This window comes from Pavona decussata, unplaced genomic scaffold, assembly GCF_977016875.1.
Source record: "Pavona decussata unplaced genomic scaffold, jaPavDecu1.1 SCAFFOLD_110, whole genome shotgun sequence".
Classification (NCBI taxonomy): domain Eukaryota; kingdom Metazoa; phylum Cnidaria; class Anthozoa; order Scleractinia; family Agariciidae; genus Pavona; species Pavona decussata.
In genome coordinates, this window is record NW_028145524.1 from 1058171 (window position 1) to 1078515 (window position 20345).

The 20345-nt window shown below is 38.1% G+C and overlaps 1 protein-coding gene and 1 long non-coding RNA gene across 4 annotated transcripts in view; one reads left to right on the forward strand and one right to left on the reverse strand.

The window, feature by feature from the left end:
• LOC146470853 (uncharacterized) overlaps positions 1 to 20345 on the forward strand; it is an 80312-nt gene that overhangs the window by 43264 nt on the left and 16703 nt on the right. The window lies entirely within an intron of this gene.
• LOC146470854 (fibroblast growth factor receptor 4-like) overlaps positions 1 to 20345 on the reverse strand; it is a 154105-nt gene that overhangs the window by 42161 nt on the left and 91599 nt on the right. Inside the window, exons 1-4 of one of the 3 annotated variants that reach the window (XM_085121533.1) lie at positions 7395 to 7566; positions 4793 to 5152; positions 2812 to 3081; positions 986 to 1282 (exon numbers count right to left, since the gene is read on the reverse strand). The exons of 1 other annotated variant lie outside the window; for it this stretch is intronic. In XM_085121533.1, coding sequence (XP_084977659.1) covers positions 986 to 1282; positions 2812 to 3081; positions 4793 to 5152; positions 7395 to 7491 — 1024 coding nt within the window. In that variant the 5' untranslated portion in view covers positions 7492 to 7566. Of the gene's footprint in view, positions 1 to 985; positions 1283 to 2811; positions 3082 to 4792; positions 5153 to 7394; positions 7567 to 20345 lie in introns of those variants that run through there. One more of the 3 variants, XM_085121532.1, reaches the window with a different exon arrangement.

The window sequence follows — 20345 nt, forward strand, 5'->3', positions numbered from 1 at the left end:
CTCTTAACGTTTTAAAATATCAGAGGGGTCTTGTACTTTTGCTAAATTTGCTATTTTCATCTTATCCAACCTAAATATTAAAAGAAATACGTTAAGCGTTGCGGTAGTTTTCGGCGTTTGCGTTTGTTCCCGGTGAATCGATCTTATCGCTTACACTCGATCCCGAATGAAATCTATTATGAAGTTTTAGTTTTTAAAATCGGGATTACATTGGCAATATTTGCAGGGATTTTCACTTTGTTTTTCTCCACATCCGTACCATAATCCGATATTTTTAATTCAAATGGTACAAACATTGCTATCTCCATTGAAGTGTTACATATTCTTACCTAGTATGTTGTGCACTTGTTACAGGAGGTTTATCAAATGAATAGAATAGCTTTCTTGCTGTGTGGCGTAAACAGCAAGAATTAGACTGAAACTATTTCTGTTGCTCTGTGATTGTTGCCTGTAGTGTGAAAAAAAAAAACTGCACGTGTTCCAAATGCAGTAAAAGAAACTTCCGTCAGCCTGTTAAACAAATTGTTATCGGTCGTTTCGTTTCTGATTCGGTGAGTCTTTACGAATTCTTTTGTTTGAGGGCTTCTTTAGGATGAAAGTTGCTCAAGATAATGTTTAACAATACCCTGATAATAGTAATTAGTCATTACTGTATTTTTACCGAGGCATTGCGGCGTCTAATTCACCGCAGCTTTCGGTTGCTTTCGTCTTTGCCACGGTTGCGGTTTTCAACCCACAGCGGTGAATTCGCGGCAATCATGTTCTTCTTTTACCGCATGCAAACAAATGGTCCAATAGTTTCAAGTGACATGTATCATTCATTCTCTGTTATTTCATGTGATTAAAAAATTAAAAGTCATAGAGAATAAACTAAGATGTCTGAAAGCGAAGCAGCATACATGTACATGAACTTGTACATTCTGAAAATATTATATATATAATATATTATATTTAAGCAAATAACAGAGAGGATGACATTGCTTACAGTTCACTTTGAGGAAAACAGCTTTTTGTTCTCCAGTTCCAAAAGTATTCGTTCCAGAACAGCTGTATCGACCAGCACTGTCCTTTTTTATCTGCATGACTCTCAGTCTACTCAGTGACCCCACACTGTCTACAAAAAACTCTCCATTGGGATTACTTATGATGGTACTTCCCTCTTTAAACCAGTTGTATGTGATGGGAGTGGGGTAGGCATCTGCTTCACAATAAAATAATGCATCCCTTCCATCATCATCATCTAATGTTTGGTTGGGGAATAACCTGGACACTTGGGGCTTATCTAAAACAAAGAAAAGAAAAGTGGCTGTGTTACAGTACTGAAAGGGACATTAAGGACAGTACACTCTTTGTATAGTCCAAGAACCTCTAATTTCTTATGGAAGATGTCTACTAATAATTATTAAATTCTCAGCCTCGGATATTGCATTTCTAGCGTTCTGATTGGTTCACTAAATCTCGGTTATCAGCTCATATACCGTAGTTTGACCTTATATGGAAAATGAATGCCCCAGGTGTTGCTAAGCTAAATTTTTTTTCCGGCGGGAAGCAAAAGTCTCTTCGGAAAGATGTAGAGAAAAAAAAAAAAAAAAAAAGAAAGAAAAGAAAGAAATAACAAACAATGCCATCTCAAAATAACAACAACAAAAGCCACAAATTTTGGTATGACATTTTTTAATGGTACGTATCTCTGAAGTTTCCTTTAAAATCTTCAAAATTGCAAGATTTTACGATTTTATACCTTCAAAAATTTCAGGATGGCTTGCAAATCCTGGCGTTAAGAGGTTAAAACCAATCGAAGATATTTCTCAGGAAGAGCTTTATGCCTGCCTTTATGTTTTTACGCATTTACGAGGATTTCAGGAAAAGTTTGTCTATGAAATCCGTACGAGCGGCGGCCATAATGTTCGTTTCCGTCGCTCGGCACCACTCAGCAAAACATTTGCACTAATGTGCACAGCTCTTACGCTTCTCAAATAAGCTTGAAGTTTAAAAACTTGCACTGAATGCTTGTCTCAGCGAGGTTGTACCTCGTACACCTGGACTTGCCTGAAGTGTTTTAAATCGTTTGCGAGGAATTCAATTCAGCATGAAAAAAGCCGTCCTTGCCCTGATCTCTTCCTTCGCTCGGCACATCACAACAGAACATTTGCTCAAATGTGCACAACTATTACGCTTCTCGATGAGCTGGAACTTCAAAAGTACTTGAATGCTAGTCTCAGAAAGGTTATGATTCGTACATTTAAACATTTCTTGAATTTTAGATGTCCAACTGTGTCCGATTTTCCTCGCTTTCGATTTTTCATCCAACTCCGTTTACAAAGAGCTGCGTGTGTCATGTTATCATTACGTTTCGCGTGCTTTGGTCGGAGGTTGCCTCAACATCCGGTCGTTTTAATTTAAAAGAATTTTTTTCTTAAAATATAAAAATTCAGTAAACTTCAACAGCAATATCCAAGCGCGGAGAATTTAATAAAACAATTATATCATTCGCGCCTCGTTGGCTATTTACCATCTCATATCCAACGTGCGCTCATGGAATAATTGTTAATTGTTCAGAGATATATTTAAGGACTATTTTTATGACTATACGAGAAAAGAAGGTCTTAGCAAGGGCTTTTGAAATGAAATGAATGGGGGTAACCATGCATTTTTTCAGGATATTTAAGCTTCAGTTAAAAAAAAAAATTGATGCATTGTTATCACAGTCCAATTTAGCCCATTGGTCAACGTGCCAGCCAAAATCAGCTGCTGAAATCATACAAACTGAGTAAACTGAAGTTCGAGACACAATGAATGAAGGCAACTTACATCTCACTCTCACGTCCACGGAGTAATCAACAGAATGCTGAACCACTCCTGGGGCAGTAACAGTAGCCGTACACGTGTATACCCCAGTGTGGTCCTTGTTAGCTGATGCAATGGTGTAGTTAGAGTCTGCATTCTCCTGCACAATTGTAGATCCTTTTTCCCATGTGTAAGTTGGTTTAGGGTTGCCAGTGGCAAAACACAATAGTGTGGTTGAACTTCCTTCATCTAACTCAACAGAAGTGGGAGACTTGAGAGTGATTGTCGGTCGAACTGTTGATGAGAATACATGCAATTTACAATAACATTATTATAAAATGTTATTTTTAATATACATTGTTTTACCAATGGACATCCCTAGACCTACCCAGTAAGTTCAGCACAAATACCAGGTGATTATTACGAACATTTGCAGTCCTTTAAATTTAATTTAACCCTGACATGACATTGAGGTTTCTTTTTACTAATTTCAATCAGATTTTTTGTCATCGTAATACAAAAACTGATTTGTCACAAAAAATAAGGTAGATGTAGAAGCATATAAATAAACACTTTCTCCCTTGCAGTATTGAAAAACCTACATGCATAGCAAATCAGTAAAATGGGAGAGATGATCATCCCATCTCATTATCCCTTGACTACTGTATGTTTTTGGAATGAACAGAATACAGTTTACTCAAAATAAGGGGAATAATTATTGTGCTCCATTGGGAAAGTTTTTAAAGATTACTGGAAATTTCGTTCTTTTGGAAACTACATTGTACATAATAATAATTATATTCTGTTTGGTTTTGAACAGGAATACGAAAAGGAAGAATTTTATACTGTACATTGCTTTGATTTCAGTTATCCCACACAAAATTAGCAATGCTTCATAAATCACTGTAGTGATGATTTGTGTGGAGAAGTCCAGATATTTTATTATACTTTGTCATAAATTTATGTTCTGTATAACAAGATAGCATGCTTGTTGGCTAATGCAAGGTTAACCAGGCTCGTAAATGGCTTAAATAATCCATCACCTAATTTCACAACAGAGGACAAGTATGTCCTCAACGACAATTTGAAAATTGAAATTTGTTCTCAAGGAGAGGTCTTGGAGCATTGAATGTATGGAATGTGGACATCTACACCTGTACTTGGTCCTGAAAGACAAGAATTTTTACAAGACAATCTTAAAAAGTTCAAATGAATGCCTGGGGATTGCCCTAGGACATATTGAATTTTAAATTGATTGGCAGTATACATGTAATCTTTGCTACTGTCTGTTTTAAATTAGTAAAAACAACAGAAATTGACCAATTATCAATTCCTCTTTGAAATTCATGCGTAATGCTCACGTTGACTTTGCGAAACGAAATGAAAACTTTAAAGATTCCCCGTTCCCTGTTTTAGAGATGGCTTTCTGGTGAGTGTATTTGCATATTTGTGGCAACAAAAATGCCAATCTTCCACGCGCGATCTGAATTTTCCGAATATTTTGGCATTTCGTACACGGAATATAGCGAGTCATCTATAGCTGACAAGTTTCTGTTCAAATGCAGCGAGGACGTCAAATAACGTCACTGATTTTCGTTTCTCAAAGTACAGATTTCCATTTCGCAAAATACAGATTTCCATTTCGCAAAATACAGATTTCATTTTCGCAAACTACAGATTTTCATTTTCAAAGTACAGATTTCCTTTTTGCAAACTACAGATTTTCATTCCGCAAAGTACAGATTTCCATGTCGCAAATTACAGATTTTTTTTTCGCGAATTACATATTATTATTTTGCAAACTATGGAGTTTCATTTCGTTTCTCAAAGTACAGTAAGCCATGTAAAAGTACAGTTATAGCCAATATTATTCAAATTTATATTTAATTATTTGTTTCTCTTTTTTTGAATGAGGTCACTATGACTATGACTATGAGGTCACTTCCACCTTTCATTACAGTAGACAAACAAAATGGTGCTATAAAATCAATACATCAATACTCACCAACAACAACAACTTCAACATTACTTTGTTGTATATCAGGGCGATCAAATGTTGTAAAGGCGACTCTACATTTATATATCCCGCTGTCACTTGGAACAATGCTTGATATTGTGAATGTAGCCCTTCCTCTGAAAGTAAGTCTACCATCGTAACCAATGCCTGGTCTTATTTGAAGTTGTTGGTTAGGAGCCTTCCCTGCCACGACTACCTCATGGGCTCCATTTGTGTACACTAGAAGCACATCCCTTACTGTTAGTCCATCAGCATTGTAGTCCCAAGCCAACGTAAGAAAACCAGCACCCTCAGTCACATAGATTGGATTGCCATTGTTAGGAATTACAGTGAAAGAAGGTTGACAATCTGCAAGTACGAAAAGAAATAAAAAGCACATACAGTGGAACCTCTCCTTACTGAAACCTTAATAATACCCTTACGACACCTCTCTATTACAGACAGTTCACGTGGTTCCTGAGAGACCGAAATCCATATAAAGCCTACTTCCCTTAAACGGATACCTCTATAATACGAACACTTATTGTCTGTAATAAAGAGGTTCGACTGTACAGTATAAATTGTATATGATATTAGGACAGAGAGCAGAAAAATGAACAACCTAACCTGTGAGAGCGGTACTGGGTTACAGGCGGTCATTCAGTATTTGAGCGCTTTACAATCCTTTGCATACGGAACTGAAATATCGTAGATCCCAAAACGAAAAATAAGGCTACATTAATTTCGACATTCATTGGATAAAATTAATAAAATTAACTAATCTCTGGCGTGTTCTCATTTGGCTTGGGATTTTTCCCGCCGTTTTAGACTTTGATACACAGTGCACTAATTATTTTGCATTTCAACAAGAAAGCCATAAAGTCATATCTAGCGGCCTCTACATATGCCGCTTAGATTTTGTAGCCGTCGTTGCCCTTAGCGACATTGAATAGTTAGGGGTCACTCGGTTCCCCCATTCCCCCTTTCCCTCGACAAAGCTGATCAAGATCAGTATCCGATAACATGAACCTGATGTTGATTTATTAGAAAAAATTTAATCAGGAATATTTAATTAGGTTCCCTGGTGATCTCGAACACTAGCGAGTATGGACGTGTGGGCACGTTTTTCCTTGCTTTATTTATTATTATCTTAATTTTGAAGCATTTCTTAATTAAGTTTAAATTTTCAAAATTGTTTGAAGTTGGCTTTCAAATCCTGAAAATTTAGCTACTTTACGACTTCACATCGCCCCACCCCCCACCTTTCCCCCCCCCCCCCCCCCACCAAAAAAAAAAACAAAAGCGAAAACACGCCAAGGAGATCAAAACACTCTAAGACTCTCCCACATCGTATTTTCTTCTTCGTTTATCCCCAAATTAAAAACCCTTGCTTACCCGGGACTTAAAACACGGCTTTTTTGTCACCAAAATATTAAAAAGTACGAAGTTACGTTCATGTTAGCAGATTATGAGTTTGGTGTGCCTGTCAGTTATTCAGTTAATCAAAAACAAAAATTATCTCCGCCGCTGGTCGAGCAGGTGAATGTTCCTGGAGGTCTGTGGCTGGGTGACAAGAATTACTCAAAGCGTCGCGTCACGCAAGTGACAGCCACTCAATAAAACCGACATTAGATTCAAAGCATGCTCATTCGAATGCGAAGACAGTATTATCGAGTGACTACTGTTAGTTGATGTCAAGTCTACGGGTACATGATATCTTGAAGAGATCGAGATTCAGCAATTCCGCTGATTTAAAATGACCATTAAAAATAAATTGCTATTTGTCGCGATTACCATGCTTGATTAGTTACATATGTTATCAGCCTTTCACCACACTTCTTTCATTGATAAGTTACAATTATATGCGTCTAATATAGTTTCGACCTGTCTGATAATTTTCACTTTATTTGTAGATGTAGACCACAGAATCGTTTGGAAAACGCAGAGGCTTAACATTAGTGGTCAAAACAGCTGTATTCAAATTAATCACGTAATCCTCGTGTACATACGCATCACTTCCGAAACGTGTGAGTTTGCACACCCTGTATCCTGCAAATTAAATAATTCCCATCTAGCGATGCAAACCGCGTCTCAGATGCCATCACGAAGCCGGAAGTAAGAAAAAAAAAAAGGAATAGGAGCTTCCCCGACTTCTTGTCTTTTAGTGTAGTCTACCCCAATCATTGTCGGTTTCTTTAAGTGTAATCAAGTAAATGGCTGACTTATGAAATGATAACTTAAGTAATGAAATGTGCGAAGTGTCAGGTGTACGTGTTAGTGTGGTTCAGCTAGCGTAACGTGATTCTTCCTTCTTCGAAGAGAAGTCCACACTGCTTTTAGTATGATTGCCTCGAGTTCACTAATGCATGTCTATAACCAGAGCTCCATTCACACCAACAAAACATGTTTTCTCAAACCAGGTTTAACAAAATGAAAATTGGCAACAGAAATTAAAGCTGAACCATTGGCTTTGACTAAAGCTGTGGTCGACAAAAATCCGAAAGCAACTTTAGGAAGGAAAAAATTAAACTGGGTTTAACTAAACAGCTTTTGTAAAAACGTGTTTAAGCCTTGGTGTGAATGGTGCATAGGCTTCAATTGCTAGTCTTACCTGCCTTGTGAAGAAAACTTAAATAACCAAGAACGACGAAGATCGCGTAGATGGTACGTTTACGCATGTTGATAAGATTAGCGGCTTCACGATACATTGGAATTTTGAAGGCAATTTACATTTGAACAAAGGGCTAATATAAGGTCAAGAAGGAAAAAGATATTCATAGACTTCAACGTGAGTAAGTGACGTCACGCCGCATGAGTGTTTCGAACAATGAAAACAAAAATATTAGTTCAAACACCCACCTTCCACACGTCCTCACTAGTGTGTTTTCTGGAATCTCCATTTTTATCTAGCCTCTCCGCAAAAATTAAGAGACCGGCCTGAGACATGAAGTAATTGTTAAGAGTAGTTTCACAGAATATATCCATTTTCACGATGATAATTCATAAAAATAGTTATTTCAGTTCCAATGTCGTCTTATGCGACAATATGGCGGCCATTTTAGTCACTATAGGTACTATACCTGTGACCGTATCATAATAGGAAATAATAGAGAGACCGACCTGAAACATCGAGAGATGGGGTAATGTTAAAGAGTAATTTCAGAGGATATGTCGATTTTTATGTCGATAATTGCATAAAAATTGTTATTTGATTCCAAATGTCGCATTACATGACTTGATGGCGGCCACTTTTCTCAGTAGGTGTCATAGTAACCTTTTACTAAAACGAAAGACTTCTGCATAGGGCGGGACTGGTATATCAAGAGACGGGATACCGATAAGAAGAATATTCAGTTTAAGGGAAAACGATTTTTTGGGGGGGAACCGCTTAGGAGTCAGTAAGGTAGACATTTTGCTTTTGATTTCGTGTTCATATACTAATTACTAAGTTCAGCTAAAATTGTGTGCACATTTTTGTTAATAAACGGCCGTTGTGCGCAGTTTTTATTTTTGGTGCATGTACTGATGAAAGATATGCTTCATAGAGGCTAACAAATAAAACAGTGTTTAAAATGTTACACGAAACGAATTGGTAGTCTTCATCTAAAAGGTGAACTTGCAGCAGATGAATTGGCAGTGAATTAGCAGCTTGACGTATGTTACATATGTTACTGTGTAAAGGAGCGCGGCAACTTTAAACGAACCAATTGTGCTGCGGCAACACATTACAAGTTTTTGACCTGTTTTCAAAACCACAGAACACATTGCCGCATCAAAATGTTGCGTTAAAATTTACACACACGAAATGTCGCGTTAAAATTGTCGTACGAAGTTGTCTAGTATAACTTGTGCATACTTTTTTTTTCTACAGAGGCAGAGTGATCGATCTTTGTACGATTTGTGCTCGAGGTATGAGGTATTTGGAAATAAAATTATACCCTTTCGCAGTTACCCTTCTTTTAAGTTAGAAGCGGAGATCCTTGCTGGCTTTTTTCAATCAAAAGAGAGCGTACCAAATGCTGATAACAACTAACTAATCATATGCCATCTTTTGACCATGCGCCAGTCGTGTTTTGGATTAGGTCAACGCTATAAAAAAATGCTAGAATCAAAAAAAATTACTTCTCACACCAACATTTTCTAATTTAAGGACCTTCTTAAACAGCTTTTATTTCATTGACACCTAAAATAACCAGTACTCTATACAATAAAAAATGTCCACCTACAGAAATATTCTTTTTATAATCTGTCGCAAAGTGAGGGTGATTTCTCAACAAAAGTCAGCAAACGTCTTAAAAATATGAATGTTTGAAAATGTATGTACAGAGACTGAACGCAGTATACTGAATATAGCATTTTGTACTTAAATACATTGTGGATGGCTTAGTTAACCCAAATCTTGTTTATCTAAAGTATTCAATACTAGTAAACAGCTTTTCCTGGCAACGAAATTAAGTACGCTTCGCACTCGTGTCGATAACTTTGTATTTTCACCAAATCACTTCTCATATTTAGCTTTGTTACATCCAACTACAATCCTGGCAAAAACGTTCGGGACACTTTTTTTTATTTTTTTGACTTTAAGAAATGAAAGAGTGGACAGCACAAAAAAGGTGGCGGCAAATTTATTTTTGCGACTAGTGTGGCAAGTGATTTCTAACGTATTTTGAAACAAAATGTTATTTAAATTATCTCCCTGTTGTTGTGTCCAAGTCGTCGGTTTATACAGAAGTCGCGTCGGTGTGGAGTAGAAAGGAATGTTTGGTTTATCAACAGAGTTGATAAGTAAAGGTAAATTGGCCAGCGTAAAGAGGTTCGTGCTGACGTTTCAAGCGTTATAGCCCTTCACTCTAACAAAAGGCTAACCCTCGAAACGTTAGCACACTTTACTTGTCAACTCTGTGGATAAACCAAGCATTGGTTTAAACAGTGAAAGTGCAAACTTGTTAGCTGACACGTTGTTCACACTAGCACAATTTGCCGTCTCCTTTCCTCTGCTCTTTTGTTGAACTTTCTTGTTGCCGTTTTGGTTAGCGCTACAGCTCGGTGATCCCTAGCACTGACCAATAGGATCGCAGCTCTGGCATGTCGAAATGGTTAAGGTAGAAAGTGCCGGACAGGCCTGCGCACAGGCTTCTCTCCCTACTTTCCTCTCGTAATCGTCACGCCCATCTTCCTTCCTTTTTCAGCCACCACGTTTAGTAATTTGTCCAATGAATTTGAGTTAATTACGGATTGTTTTACAATATATTTCTGCATACTCTTCTTTGAGCTACTAATGAGAATTTCTGTGCATATGGCTTCTGCCTGAAGTTTTGACTTTGAGCACTTTCAAGCATGAAATCCTGAGTGTCTTATGCCCTATGTTGAGCAAGCCAGATTATTATTTTTAATTGAAGTACTGTACAGGCCCGCAAATGATCCCAGGACCGGAAATGATCCCCAAATTGAACCGCAAATGATCCCCGATCGCCTTACCATAAATATAGAATGCAATGGACTCAAATTTGGACAGTGGATTTAAACTTTATAGAATTCCTTTTTTTCAATAACACCACTCGTTATATTGAAGCTATCTGCATGCAAATTTCTCAACTTTAAAAATTATAATATTGTTACTGATATAGCAGCACAGTACAACAGAACAATTAACCTATAAACTGTAACATACATGTATATGATGCACTTATACCATTACAATGCCTAAAATGTGCACGAATTGTACGAAACTATTCCAAATTAAGAGCGGGTCAGTTAAGACTTTCGCAAGTTTTATTTTATAAATTTTTTTTTGCGAAAAAGGAAGGAGAAACTGTCAATGCGCTTCAGATGGCGGTCAAATCTCACCCACTATCGTCGCCTTTTTTCTTAATCGGATCTTAGTCTTAAGCATAACGTTTAAGCCTCGGTCGTCCAATACGTTATCGCGTAATATGTTGATTTTGTCTTTCGTTTTCGTTTTGCCGCTAGTTGGACTCCCAGTCTTTTTTTTTTTTTTTTTTCTATTTTTTTTTTTTACAAAACACACTGTCGTCGGCATACCGATTTTGCCATCCAAAATTTTCCTTGATCACTTCAGGAAGCACATTGTTTACGGGAGTGCTCTTGATAGTTTAAAACCACATTTTCGGTGCAATACGAGTCTCACCCATCCCATTGTAAAACTTCACAGCAATCAACATTCACTCACTGCGTGCAGTCGATTATTTCCGGTTCACTCAAAAACCTTCGAACAATTGAATAATCCAGAGTAAAATAAAGTGTTATCGTCGATGTGCAGCGAGTATTAAACATGGCAAAGCAAAGGCGACACACCCGATTGCTCGTCCTTTACTGGCGATACACCCGAGATAAGAAAGGCCGAGTTAAAAATCTCCCTCTGAAGAATTTCTATTAAATAGATCAGAGTTAGCCGGCTCACGAAGCAAAGGCTGATAGCCTGCGAACATAGACGTATTTCCGGCTGTCGAGAGAATTCCGGCTGAGAAAATCTCGACAGCCGGAAATACGTCTGCGTTCGCAGGTTACACGCCTGAGAGAACAACTGGCATGTATGTTCCAGTTTATATAAAAAAATTGTTCTGTTGCACTGAGCTGCTACACTATAATTTTTAAAGTTGTTAAATTTATATGCATATAGCTTAATATAACGACTGGGCATAATGGGGTTGACAGGCCTACGCGACTCTCATGTGCGTGTTTAGCCTAAATAAGAGTTTTGCCCTCACGGGTTATGTCTTCCAAAGAACACCCTTTTCTCTATGGAAAGAGCGGTGCTCCCGGTAAAATTTTCTTTTAGCGCTGGATTTTCTTCTTATTAAATGCCATCTATGATTTGGAGGATTTGCGCGATAGACACTGAACAAAGCCATGTGTTTAACTGTCGCATGTGTTGTAATTGATCTCAAAGGTCATTTTGACCTCTTGTTGTTACGTTTCCGTTTAGCGACTGTCGTTCTTATGCCGTTTGTGGCATTTAGTTTAGGCTTGGTATGGCTCATTTCAGTGCGTCTGGTGACAGTATAGCCTCTCTTTTTATCGTTGTAAGGATAGGATTTGAACCGTGTAATAACTATACATTATCTTGCAGCTTTTGTCAGATTGCCGGTCCCGGCTATTTGCTGTTGTTGCAAGATGCTGTGCTTCTTATCACGGTTATTTGTCCCTTGATCCGTTCTTAAGCATTGTAGCTTCTTTGAAAGCTATGCAATGCGTTAAATTGAGGGCTAAAGGCCGCTTAAGTTACGGCTGTGTGTTTTGTTGTCGCTCCGCTAAGCTCTGTAACTGTGAGGTTTGTGTTGCGGGAACTTAGTATTTTCCTCCTGTGTTTACGTGCTCTGGCCAGGGGCTGCTTCTAGTCCTTCGGCCGTAAGTAAATTCTGTAGCATTTAAGGCAATGGTCAGGCAAGACCGCGGTTTCGATCCTAATCTTGTGGATCTCATCAGTTGCCGATTCTTCAGAAATGATAGAGATGAGTTCTCGGTATCATTTCAACAAACGCGCTCTCTTGTCAAATTATAAACCCATGGCTCGGATCGAAAACCCTGCAATTCAATTGGCTCCTTGGTTTGAGCCAATCTCGTGGCTGCGAGTTCGATCCATGGTGGGGCTAAGCTTGACGCTGTGTTTTCTATGATGGCTAAAACGTTAAATTTTGTACACGAACTGTCATTTTGTTCGCGGATAGGTGTTTCCGTAGAACTGTGCATATGTGTTGCATCATATAGCTCACTATGGAGACTGTATAAAGCTGTATACACCGCCAGGAGTACGATTTTTCGTCTTTGTTTTTTCGGAGTTCATGTACAGTATGTCTTTCACGACATGAGACGGGGCCTGTCTGTAATTAATCAACATGGCATAATGGGGTTGACAGGCCTACGCGACTCTCATGTGCGTGTTTAGCCTAAATAAGAGTTTTGCCCTCACGGGTTATGTCTTCCAAAGAACACCCTTTTCTCTATGGAAAGAGCGGTGCTCCGGGTAAAATTTTCTTTTAGCGCTGGATTTTCTTCTTATTAAATGCCATCTATGATTTGGAGGATTTGCGCGATAGACACTGAACAAAGCCATGTGTTTAACTGTCGCATGTGTTGTAATTGATCTCAAAGGTCATTTTGACCTCTTGTTGTTACGTTTCCGTTTAGCGACTGTCGTTCTTATGCCGTTTGTGGCATTTAGTTTAGGCTTGGTATGGCTGGGAAAAAAAAGCGAAGTGTATAAAATTTAAATCCACTGTCCAAATTTGAGTCCGATCCATTCTTTATTTATGGTGAGGCGATCGGGGATCATTTGCGGTCCAATCTGGGGATCATTTCCCGTCCGGGGATAATTTACGGTTCAATTTGGGGATCATTTCCCGTCTGGGGATCATTTGCGGGCCAGGATCATTTGCGGGCCTGTACAGTACTGAACAAATACCGAAATAGTGTAGATTAGATTATCTACACCTTTAAGCCACTTTCATGCATAAAAATCTGGGCCACGGTTGTTCAAAGAGCGGATACCTCTATCACGTGAATACCGCTATCCAGCGGATAAAACTGTACTCAAACCAGTACATTTTATCCTCTAGATAGCGACTTATCCTTTAGATGATGTTATTTGTTCTTGGAGCAACTGGGGCCAGATTTTTATTAATCATGTCCGAACTGTAATCGTGTCTACATTTTATTAATGACATTTTACTGTAGAGTCTACTGTTTAACTAGGGAATGCTTCCTAAAACATCAAATCCTCGACATTCTCGTAGAGTTTCTTGTCATAGTCCTTCATGTTGATGAGTCTCTGTGAGCGGTAAGAGAACACAAGTTATACATCAAGTTTTCTGAGTAAGTGTATGGCGCATGGCCGGACAACATCGATCAATATGATAAGAGAAAAAAAACACGAGTATTTGTGACATGTGTCCATGTATATACGTATGTGTAAATTTGAACAAGACGCTTGTGTAAGAATAAGACCGTAACAAACTGAATACTGCAGAATGTTTGTCAAGTCAAATACATGCTGTTACAGTGTAATATATTACCTTTTAGCATTTTTACAGCCACTGTTATAGTTCCTTCCCTCCCTTGCAGCTCTGAAGCCTTTCCCTGAGCGACTTGCCCAAACGCACCTTGTCCAATCACCTTTTCAATGACTACGGTTTCCTTCGAAACTTCCAAAGATCGAGTGGCTGGCGATGTTTCGGTTACCTCCGCACCTTCTGGTCTTCCTTGGGAATCTGTAACTTCGCTCAATTTCATGTAAGGTATAGGGCCAGGAACGTTAGCGTTGTCGGCATAGTTTCTTTCAGTTTCAACGCCCACGTTCTGTAATATTGATTGAGGTAGTGAATCAGTAAAGCTGGTTTGATCTTTGAAAGGTTGCTATTGTTTAATTAAAAATGAACTCACAAGAAGGGAAAGAAACACCACCTGTGAAAAATTCATCATCCTCGTCAAAGTTTAGCCATCGACGAACATTCAAATTAAAGTTTAAATTATTATTATTATTATTATTATTATTATTATTATTATTATTATTATTATTATTATTATTATTATATTATTATTATGCTTACTTTACAACCTAAATAGCTCACGACCAGCACCTGAACGTGGCTCTATTATTGTGCGGAAAGTTCTAAACTAAGATAACCGACCCTAAAATGAAAGCCAGAGGCAAGGCATTCTAAAGCGAAGGCCATAGACATCAACGAGTACAAGGATTAGAGCCAGTTAAGTGACAAAATGAAACCATTCTTAAGGATTCAGTGGCCTTCCGTCCACACGTATCCATTAAAACTGTCAACGAATTCAACGTTCTAAACCGCTCTCCAGCGAGGACATTTTTGAAAACGCCGTTTACGTGTTCTCATGTGGACACGGAACTTATCAAAACTGATATCTTTTGCCATCGCTACGGGATACTTGTGGAAGGCAGTTAAAACTAGACAAATAAAAATGGAGGGGGGGGGGGGGGTCCTAAGTTTATCATTGCGACGATATTTTTAACGCATGATATTTTAACTGCAGCGGCATGCTAGAATTTCATAAGCTTACGTGATGAGATTCTTGAATCCCTCCAGGCTTTTCCTCTTGTCTAAAGAGAAAACACAATCAAACTACTATGTAACCATCTTCCTCGAAATTTCAGCCAAGTCACTCACTTGTACAAACTATTTTTCAATTCAAACAGAAGCTGCGTATTAGTTTCTATAGATCTCGCCTGCCGTTTTCAATCCAAGATACTTTAAAGTATCTTAGATTGAGTACTTTTAAGTATCTTCTAATGTTAAAAGATTAGAAGCGCAGATCGTTCCCAAGAAATCCACTCATCGTTTGTAATGTTCACGTGTACCAAAGAGAAAGAACAATTTCATTTACTTGAGGGTTTGTAGCCGAGGTTTTAAGGGTCTGCAACTCAACTCTGGCCTTGAAACTAATTTTTCCTCACAACATTAATATTAAAGCGGAGACAATAAAATATTGAAAAGATTCTAAAAAAAAAATAAGATTTGTGACCGAAGGATTTAGTATAATCCAAGAGACTAACTATGATCACTTACCGATCAGTTCTTTTATCTGAGAGGTAAAAGAAATAAAGATCAGTTATAACGTACATGAGTCCGCTACGCATCTACAAATGCAGTTTCTAATGCAATAATTTAGAATTCATAATAAGTTACTGTATTAAATGAATCACTACAGATGAATGTTTTTGTTCCATTAAACTTACGTCTCCGCTGCTTTATAATAAAGTAAACTATAAAAGAAATGAACATCAATGCCAAGACTGCAATGACTGGGCCATAGATGACGCCTTTATTGACCTTTGCTGGTTCAGAGGGAGCAGATGTTGAGAAACCTGCATTTGGAAGAAAAAAGGGAGAAGAAACATTCATTTATCGTCTTGGTTATAAGTGTCACCAACGAATGAGAGAAAATATTTATAACAAGGAACAACTACAAGTAAAGTGATGTGATGGGCACCGTATACACATGTTCTCAGGACACTATTCGATCTGTAGTTATAGAACGACCAATTACGTACACGGAGAGAAGAAAAAGCATACAGACCAAAATCGTTTAAAGGGAAAGTGTCACAGAGTTTTGATATCATTTCAAAATCTACAACTCTTTTATCTTTTAACAGAAACCTCAAATTCTCCTTTCGTCATTACTCATAATTTACCCAATTATACTAGAAAAGAATGGTACAGTGTTCTCTGAGAATTCGTCTATTCCACTACAAGAAGCTCAATAAGCTGGTACTCCGCTTAAAGTACTCCCAGTTTTCATTTTGGATTCAAACAGACCTTGCTACTGTACTTTTCCTGCATACAAGTGTACATGTACAATGTAAAGAAGCTAGTCTACCAGGTTCAAAGAGAAGCACCAACCTGACCTTGTGTTTCATGGTCTGTTACACTGTACTCATGAGTGTGGATATTTATACGGTACTAACCTTGCACAGTGATCTTAAGTAATTCTCTTGGTCCATTTCCTTCACTGTTATGTGGCACACAGGAATAACAATCATACTCAGCACTGAGGCGTATGTTGGTAATCCTGTGCTTGCCTACACCAGCATTGTGTGTTATGATCACGTCTGTATCATTACGTTTTATGGTGTAGCTAGGAACAGGATAGCCATTCGCACTGCATGAAATAGTCACAGTTGTTCCTTGCAACACATTGTTATTTGGGGTTCCAGTAGTAAAGGTTGTAATGGTTGGTTTATCTGAAGGGAAAAATTAATATTTCTGTAATCCTTTTTCTCATTCTACTGAGGATCAACCTTGCAAAGTCATCGGTTCTACTCTTACTGAGGACCTGGATTTCTTTTGTAGTCTTGTGCTGTCTACAACCCAATTGGTTTCTTTAACTTGCATGTCCTTACCAAGCCTAAAGTGCCACACACAATATGGTGACCGTTCTATTATTTATTCGGCAACTTTCATGAGATCTTTCAAATATCTAAAACCCCAAAAGCTCCCAGAAAACTAAAATTTTAAGGAAGTTTCCATAATGTAACAGACTGTAGGGCGGTTACAAAAAGACACTTTAAAATACATTATATCGTCATTCTAAAAAAAATTCACAAACAAAAAATATTAATTTACTTACACAGTACGTTAACCACCTTTGCGGTTTCTTTGCTACCACGAAAGTTATTTGCAACACACGTGTAGTTGCCTGCGTCTTTCACCTCAACGTTTGTCAACACCAAAGTGTTTTGTGTGGCTCCAATGACAACAGTGCCCTTAAACTTCCAAGAGAAGCCTGGAGCTGGATATCCATCAGAGTGGCAAGTGAGTGTTGTGCTCTGTCCCTCTTTCACTTCAGCCCTCTCGGCAGTCACCGTGACATTTTGAGGGGCATCTGAAAGCCAAGCAAAACTTTGATTTAACTTGTAAGTTCATAATAAACTGAATCTCACAATAAGTTCAGGTGGAATGGCAGCAGAATTTTGGGACTGCAGAATTCAAGTTAATTTAGTGTCATAGCCTCTATTCAAAAATAGCTGACATTTTAATATTCTTTTGTCTGCATTCAAAATAGCCTGAAAAGTCGATTTTGTCCTCAACAATGCCGAGCAGAAAAGCCATCTGTGGTTCTACTTTGACGTAGACTACACGGACAAACCTCTGTACCTGAATAGGTTACCGAAGTAAAAGAGAGTCATTCCAAAATGATCTCTCACAACGGTTCCTTTAGGAGCAACCAAATGTCACTAAAGTTATTGACCAATACTACCATACAGTCTACTTTTTCCATAAAAAACTAATTTTACTCTATAGTATTCTACATTAGTCGTCAGGAAAACACGTTTCCTAACTCCTGTCGATTGTAAGGTTTTGTTTGGTAAGAAACGCATCATTTAGTTTCTCACATTAAAGAACGAAGAAAACATGTATTTGTTGTATTTTACAGCATCAGCCCCTAGTTTATATTTTGTTTACTTCTAGTTTATTTTCTGTTTCAACGAGAAACGCATCATTTGGTCGCTAACGCTGATAAAACTAGGTAAACATGCAGGTTTCCATCGACCCAATTTTCATTTCGTCCCACTTACTGACGCATAATGGCGCTCATGAAGAACGCGGGATCCAGCCGATTGTGGGTCCCGCGTCACTTGTATCGTTCAAGGTGAAATGTTCTTTTCATTTTTTAACCCAAGAACAAGGCCTATGCAAAAATGGCTGACACTTTAAAGTGTCAACCATTTTTGCATAGGCCAGGTTTACACTTTATGGGAGGGGTGGGATTCACTGTAACTGTCTGAGGGTCAGCTGGATGTCAAGCAAAAGCTTATTCATATATTACTTTGCAGATTCATCCAACACTTGAAAACAACAGGACACTAAGTCCCCTAGTCGGCTGCACCCCCGACCACCCCCCCCCCCCCCCCCGTCTTCCCACTTGAATATTGAGAGTAAATTTCATCCATTAGTTACACCCTTCCAGTTTATGATTCACACAACTTCACATTTAAAAGATAACTTTAAAGTGAATAAAAGGATTCCAACAAACAGGACTGGTCAACTTCAATTGGTATTACAGTGGGTTTTTGAGGTATAGAGGACACGAAATAATTGCAAGATAAGAAACAGGACTCCAGGGTGGAGAAAAACAGACGAGAGAAAAAGGACAGCTATAGTTTACCTCAAACAATTATGAAATCCTAGCAATGGGCACTTTTAAGTTGGACTCCATTTGCTGGTGGATTTTTTTAATTGCACTAGATCGCCACCGATTTTTGGACCAATGCCAAAGGATCAGTGCATGTCATCGACCAAAAATTTTCCTTCACTCATTTGTTAGTTCCCGATTCTGTTGGTTCGTTAATTCATTGATTACACCCATTTTGAAATCACTGGCGATCCTTGCAATCTGATTGGTTCTCAACAGTGCCATTTATTCGAAATCTAACCATTTTTTGCTCTAAATCGCATCGTTTTTCTTTCCCTTCAAAACGAACCTGTACTAGCCAATCAGACTACAGAAAAATATAAGCCCAAAAAAAAGTCATTTTGTGGGAAAATTTGGAATTTCTCTTCCCCAAATTCCCCCTTTTCCAGAAAAACCCGGTTTTCTGAAGTAGATAAATGCTTACTTTATTTTCAAAAAAAACTGTATGATTTCTAAATGTGTGTACCATTATTTATCAGTCCCTAAACCATTGATCTATCATCCCATTTATCATTTATCCACATATCAAGCAACTATACATTGTTCTTACATGTACAGTAAATATACATGTACATGTACATGTACATGTACATGTAGATGTATCATTCATTCTCTGTTATTCCATGTGATCAGAAAGTTCAAAACCATAGAGAGATGTTATAAGGTTTTTAAAAGCTAAGCAGCATACATGTACATGTACTTGTACATTCTGAAATTATTTTAAGCAAATAACAGAGAGGTTGACATTGCTTACAGTTCACTTTGAGGAAAACAGCTTTTTGTTCTCCAGTTCCAAAAGCATTCGTTCCAGAACAGCTGTATCGACCAGCACTGTCCTTTTTGATCTGCTTGACTCTCAGTCTACTCTGTGACCACACACTGTCTACAAAAAACTCTCCATTGGGATCACTTTTGATGGTACTTCCCTCTTTAAACCAGTTGTATGTGATGGCAGTGGGGTAGGCAACTGCTTCACAATAAAACAATGCATCCCTTCCTTCATTCAACGTTTGGTTGCTGGATAAACTGAACACTTGAGGCTTATCTAAGACAAAGACAAGAAAAGTGGCTGTGTAACAGTACTGAAAGGGGCATTAAGGACAGCGCACTCTGCGCGTAGTCCAAGAACCTCTAATTTCTTATGGAAGATGTTTACTAATAATTATTCAGAGATATATTTAAGAACTATTTTTATGACTATACGAGGAAAGAAGGTCTTAGCAAGGGCTTTTGAAATGAAATGAATGGGCGTAGCCATGCATTTTTCAGGGATATTTAAGCTTCAATTAAAAAAATCCGATATATAGGTGGTTTTCACCTCACACATCGTCACGCAAGTGAAAAAATAAAATCCTCAACCATTCAATAGATAAAGTCAAGAAATTGATATGTTGTAGAAGAGTGATACATAAACAACGTGTGAAAGCCACAGGGCTGTGCGATATCTCCTAATCGAGTTATTCGAGAAAATGTACCACGGAAAATTACAGAGTTTAGTATGGGACGCCATGTTGGTGCCCCTCTGATGGGCACCAACATGGCGACCGGAAACCAGCAAAAACATCTGGAGTTTATCTTGGCTATTTCAAAGCCTTTCTGCTCTCTGCTGAACTTTCATACATTGACATTTACGCTTGTATTACATGTTAGCTGATCAGACCTAAAAAAAACACGAGGCGAATCGATGTTTTCATGTACGTGACATGTTTAGAGCAGCAATCCTTCTGTCACGCACTGCGCAAAAATCTAAAATTCAAACTGCTCTATTTTCAAAAACAAAGAATGCTATCCTGCTGAAAACAAGCAAGCCGATGGAAATTTAGATTTTCTTATACGTGATGAAGATAAAAACCCAAAATTGTGTTTAGTTATGAATTTCAGT